This window comes from Helobdella robusta, assembly GCF_000326865.2.
Source record: "Helobdella robusta unplaced genomic scaffold HELROscaffold_8, whole genome shotgun sequence".
NCBI classification, from domain to species: Eukaryota; Metazoa; Annelida; class Clitellata; order Rhynchobdellida; family Glossiphoniidae; genus Helobdella; species Helobdella robusta.
Window position 1 is genome coordinate 3,110,980 of NW_008705459.1, and position 5,990 is coordinate 3,116,969.

General features: G+C 31.9%; 1 protein-coding gene across 1 annotated transcript; it reads left to right on the forward strand.

Annotated features, from left to right (window-relative positions):
• The first annotated feature begins 668 nt into the window (after nucleotides 1-668).
• Nucleotides 669-5,748, forward strand: HELRODRAFT_189732 (hypothetical protein). Its single transcript, XM_009032160.1, has 14 exons — nucleotides 669-775; nucleotides 1,005-1,189; nucleotides 1,392-1,455; nucleotides 1,579-1,672; nucleotides 1,820-1,916; nucleotides 2,155-2,267; nucleotides 2,714-2,867; nucleotides 3,044-3,214; nucleotides 3,667-3,729; nucleotides 3,844-4,355; nucleotides 4,487-4,538; nucleotides 4,693-4,794; nucleotides 4,944-5,126; nucleotides 5,153-5,748. Exons 1-13 carry the CDS (start codon nucleotides 756-758, stop codon nucleotides 5,006-5,008), a joined length of 1,692 nt encoding a protein of 563 aa, XP_009030408.1. The 5' UTR covers nucleotides 669-755; the 3' UTR covers nucleotides 5,009-5,126; nucleotides 5,153-5,748.
• The last annotated feature ends 242 nt before the right edge of the window (nucleotides 5,749-5,990 follow it).

Here is a 5,990-nt window from a genome sequence, read left to right on the forward strand (position 1 = left end):
AGGTATTCAATATATGCATTGAATTCCGGTTTCTGTTGTGTTTGATAATTATGAACACCTGTACATATCCAAAGAACAAGGACAGTAACGCAAAAAAAATAAGCAGACTGTTCATCCTGATGTTCTCTCAATGGTGAATTTATTTTATTTGTATTTTATTTTTAGAAAGCCAGGCTCGATAAATTTTATTCTGGTCAACTGTGTAGCATTTTCTGTTTATTTTTTTTTTACAAATAAAAGTCAGTTTTTTTTGAAGAAACCTCTGACCATTGAATTATATAATTCCATGCCTCTGACCCAACGAATTGAAAAGGTTTTTTACCAAATAACCTTAACAAACAAAACTTTATTAATTTATTTAATAAATCAACATATGAAGCAGTTGGATATTAGCAGAAGTTGATGGTGGTGAAGATGTGGCAATCATATTGCATGTTGAATTAAGATTATTATGATTATTTGTACTATATCAATTTTTAATCTGTCTTATTATATATATTAATTCTGAATTAAGATAAATGTGTCCTATCCCTATATGTAGAATAAAATCATATTATTAAAAGTATATGATCCTATTATTCTACTTATATGTTTCAAGCATGGATATATATAAATCCATGGTTTCAAGTTCTTTTTTGTTCTATGCAGAAACGTTATTACGGTTTGTAGTTGTTCTTAGCCGTTGCTGCATTCGTATTTTCGGCGTCGGTTATTTGTTTTATACTTTTTATTTCAATTATTGGTTTATAGCGGACATGTCGAGAATGGCTAAAAGGTTGTTAGTTGATTCTTTTTATTTCAGTTTAATTTAATTTTTAATGTATCGAAACTGCTGAGTGTGAAAATGGCGTCGCTCACATACACACAGTTCTCCATGATCTGAAATCAATTTTTAAAACTCCTACCTGTTATTTTTAATTAATTTATTTCTCATCCACTGGCGTTTTGTCAATATTCTCCCAAATAACATTAAACATTAAAAATGAATTAAAATTTGAATACAGATCACGTTCGAGGTCGCCCGCATCTGTTCGCACCCGTTCTCAATCGCCTAAAAAATGGAGGAAACCTGATCGAAGAGGAATGGCCGATCGAGGTGACAAGAAAGAGGAGAGGGTGAGAGTCTACGTTTCTAATTTACCTTACGATGTCAAGTGGCAAGCACTAAAGGATATTTTTAAAGACAAAGGTAACTAGTTCATACAATTATGTCATTGACTTTCATTTTTGTATAGCAAAATTCATTATTTTATTTTTTATTAGTCATCTACTCAACTTTATTTTTAAAAGTTATATTTGTTATGTTTTGGTTTGTGTTTGTTTGTTAATAAATAATGATAATATAATCATTATCTTTTACCAAATAATTTAAATTTATATTTAAATTCAAGTTGGAAATGATGTTACATATGCCCAGCTGTACGAAGATTTGGATGGAAAGCCAGTCGGAGCGGGGTTTGTTCAAAAATTATAAATAATTGAGAAAAGAAAAATATTAAATGTGGGATTATGTTACAATGATAGCAGAAACCAAGCAAATATTATAAAAACTGTTAAACATTTCTCTCATTACAACAGAGTTGTAGAGGTCAGAAATCGTGAGACGGCAATGAAAGCCATCGAGGAATTGGACAGATTTGAAATCAGAGGAAGGAAGATCATAGTGAGAGAGGTGGTTGCATCAACTATTACACAATTAATAGTTTATCATCAATTAATAAAATGACTTTTATCATCACCAATGTGATTTTGAGAGTAACATTCAAATGTTGAAACACGCAATTTTTTAATTTTTAACAAAATTCTTGCTTGTGTGCAGGAAAGAGAAAAAGACAGACAGAGACACAACCGGGATCTTGGTCTGCACAGGAATGAAGGTGGGATGCCAATAAGTGGTGGAAGTGGAAATTTTATGGGTGTGTTGCTAGTTTGCTCATTAAAGTCTCAATTTTTTTTCACAGTAAATATTTATAGTTATTTTTATGATGCTAAGAAGAGTCAGCTACAAAAACATTTGCATTATCTTAAAGCACAATGTGAATGTGTTGTTATTAGTTCATAGAATAATATTTGCTGAATTCGTTGCAACTTTGTAAAGAAATTTTTTAATACTGGTGAAAATTTGTTTTCATTTTGTTTTTTTTCCCTAATTAGGAGGACCAAACATGATGTCAGGAGGTGGAGCACCTCAAGGATTCACTGCTGATTGGTTGAACCAGTTAGGCATTGATGTCACTCAAATCACTAACCAAGTTTTCGTTGCTAATGTTAGTACGCATGAAGAATAAATTTTTGTTTGTTCAGTTATATTAATGCCACTCAGTGTGTTTCAACGTTTGAATGTTGCCTTCAAAATTATTAATATAATAACTTTAATTTCCCATTGAAGTTCAAAAATTTTAGGATGACATTTAGTTGAGAATGTTTCAGTCCTGTTTTATTATATTGGAATGTGAAATCTGCTTTTATTCTCCACTCACATCTCGTATATTTAATTTGCTGGCAAATTTGAAGACCTTTGAAAACAATTACTTGAATTTTTCTATTTGATACAACTGAATAAATATCTGCTGAGAATTTTATATTATCATATGTCTAAAATAAGATTTTGTTATAAAATAAGATATTCATAAATCAAATAGAAAATAAAAACTATGAACCATGCAGCTAGATTATAAGGTGACCAAGTCTATAAAAACTATGAACCATGCAGCTAGATTATAAGGTGACCAAGTCAAAACTCGAGGAGGTATTCAGGATGGCTGGCAATGTCATTGAGGCAGAGTTGAAGTTGGACAAGGATGGCAAGAGTAGAGGGCTGGGTATTGTCAGATACGAACATCCCATTGAAGCAGTTCAAGCCATATGTCAGTTTTGTCATCATCTATGTAATTTAGTTGATTCAATTACAGTTTTCTGCTCTTTTTTATTTTTATATCTCCTGCCATATTTGTTGAAACAAATATGGCTTTATTTTTAAAGTAATGTATAATTTTTAATTGAGTTGAAGATTATTATTATTGAATTTTTTTAAAATTTGTAGCCCTCTTCACGAATCAGTTCATGTACGATCGACAAATGCATGTCCGCCTGGACAGATGGGTTGAACCGATGTTGCAGGACATTCCATCAAGACTTCCCACAGGATTGAAGAGCATTGGCATTGGCATGGGAGCACAGGGACAACCATTGCTCAATATTGGGGAAATTGCAAGTTAGTCTCAAAATTTAGTTGTGTTATAAACGAAAATTATATATATGTATGGAAGGTATATATGAGACAAATTTTGAAAACATTTTGAGCTGGTCTAAATGGTTTTTGCAGCAGCCTCTTAAGTTAGTTACTGTGAAATGATAATGAGAAGTTACATTTATATTGATAACTTACTATGGACGGTTATTAAAAAATTTTGGCAAGATTAGGCTGGTGAAACAATGCCTGATTTCCTAAGCCAAGGGAAAATGAAAACACACACTAATTGATAATCTGTTAACATAAGGAATCTACATAATTTGGGCAAGTTCGTCAATGCTTGGCACAGTGAATGTTTTGATAGAAAACATGTATTTGTTGAGTGTGACAAACATGCTCTCTTGAAAGCACTGATTCAGTTGTATGTCTCATTTAATTGTAACAATAAAAATAAAGTTCATACTTGTTTTCAGATACTTTAACATTGAGCATATTGCTTGGACAAACAAACAACCAACACCCACCACCAGCAATTAGTAATTTTTTATTTATTAATTTTTTTTGAATATATTTTTTCAAATATGATCTTTTAAATAAAAGTAATCTTTTTACTGAATTAACCTTTTTTAACAATTATTGCTGAACAACAGACATGAACAACAACAACATTCCTATGAACCATCCCATCCAAAATAATGCCAACCTTGCCACCAACCTACTTGGAAATCTCAGCAACAATAATCTCGGTAATCTCGGAAATTTGACTAACCTGATAAACCCTGGTGCTAATTTGGGTGGTCTGGGTTCAGGTGCAGGGGCATTGGGTGGTCAACTCATACCCCAGCAAGCTAATGCTGGTAACATGGTCACTCAAACTGCTCAGGCCATTTTGAATACATTGGGACTGAATGCCCTTACTGGCCTTGGAGGTTTGGATTTAGCAGCAAATTTGGGAGGTGTTGGAGGAATGGCTGCAGGAGTTGGCGGAAGTAATGCATTAGGGATTGGAGTTCAGAATTCTGCTGATATCGGGCACAGTCTCATCAATCAGAATATGTCGTTTAGTGCTATGCAGAATGTTGGCTATGACAACAGAGATGGTCGTGGTTCAAATTTTGATAGAAATTCTGGTGGGGATATTACAGCTGTGTTTATTAAAAATGTTAGCTTCCTAGCTATTTTTTATTAATTGGTGTGCTGAATTGGCAATGTATATACTTTTTTCAAAATATTCCCGTTCACTTTTTTGACCATTAAAATATTTTTTTGAGATTAAAATATTTGCCTTCTCAGCTCCCTTTCAACTTTTCAGCAAATAACCTGTACGAGAAATTCCGTGTTTATGGTTACTCTTTCAATATTATTATTAGTATATTATAAAATTTGTATTTATTTCCAATCATTTTTCCAATCAACGAAATAACAACACATTCATCACACATATACGTGATAAACAATGATGAAAATTGTGCTGAACACAAGACGTAACTGCACTTCAGGTGACATAAAGTATGCTGACATAAAGACAGATTCCGCTGGCAGGTCGAGAGGCTCTGCTGTTGTTCAATATTTCAATGCTGACTCTGCCCGTAGAGCTATCTGTAAGTTTCATTATTATTTATATTCTATTATTATTATATTATTATTCATAAATCTAGCCAGCATTCATTGTTGTAGTCATTTATTAGTGTGATTTTTACAGCTTTTTATGATAGCTTCATCACGATGTTTTTATGGTTTTAAATTGTAGGTTTAGCACACGGATCAATGGTAGATGACAGACAGATCGAAGTCAAATTGGATCGTTTGGCGTGAGTGAAGTGGCTAAATGGAGAATAAATTTGTTGACAAACTGATCTTCTCCATGTTACTCTTCATCACCATCATCACATTTGTCTTCATTTATCAAATGGATGATAGGTAGTAAGATTGTATATATACATACACAGATATATATATATATATATATATATATATATATATATATATATATATCAATATATATATATGTGTGTGTTATATATTTATATATGTGCATGTATTCTTGACAATTTCTCTAGTATAAAAGCGTGTTTAACTTGTAGATGGGTTTTGTTGCTGTGGACTTTTTTAATGGACATCTTTTAAAAATAAAACAACTTAGTGTTTATTTTTATAATTTGCGCATGAATAAATTTGGTTGTTGATCGGTTGTCAACTGTTGCATCTTTGCTTATTTTAAATTTAAGATATGATATTCAAGTTGACAGCTTAGTAATAACGGGTTGAATATTGGTTGAATGTCATGTGAAAGATTTTGTTGTTCATGGTTGGTTTCAATGACGTTAGCTGTTTTAAATCTTTTGTTGAATTATTGGTTTGTGCCGACTGGACATTCATTTGGTACATGTTCTGGTTGGATTGTTTGATGAAGTTCATTTTTTTGGCAGGTTAGCAATTCATTTTAAACGTTTGAATGTTAATGTTTTGTAAGAGTATCAAATTTTAATTCATTGCTTTGAAGTCTGGTTCGATTTTTCTATTTTTATTAACAGTTTAAAAATCTGGCAAACATGGTTTTTTCTTTATGATAAATGCTGATAAATGTAGATTCGCTTGGGTAAAATGAAAGAGAATAGTTAACTGTGACTGAGCTCATAAATTGATTTGCACATCCCAAGTGGTAGTTTGGAAATTCTCTTCCAAAATTTGACTTGTCATGTTCGATTAGCTTTGGAACTAGGTGATGATTAAAACAAAGTCATATTTCATTTTGGAGATCGCATTGTTTTTTTTTTCGTTGCTTGTGAATTGGAGT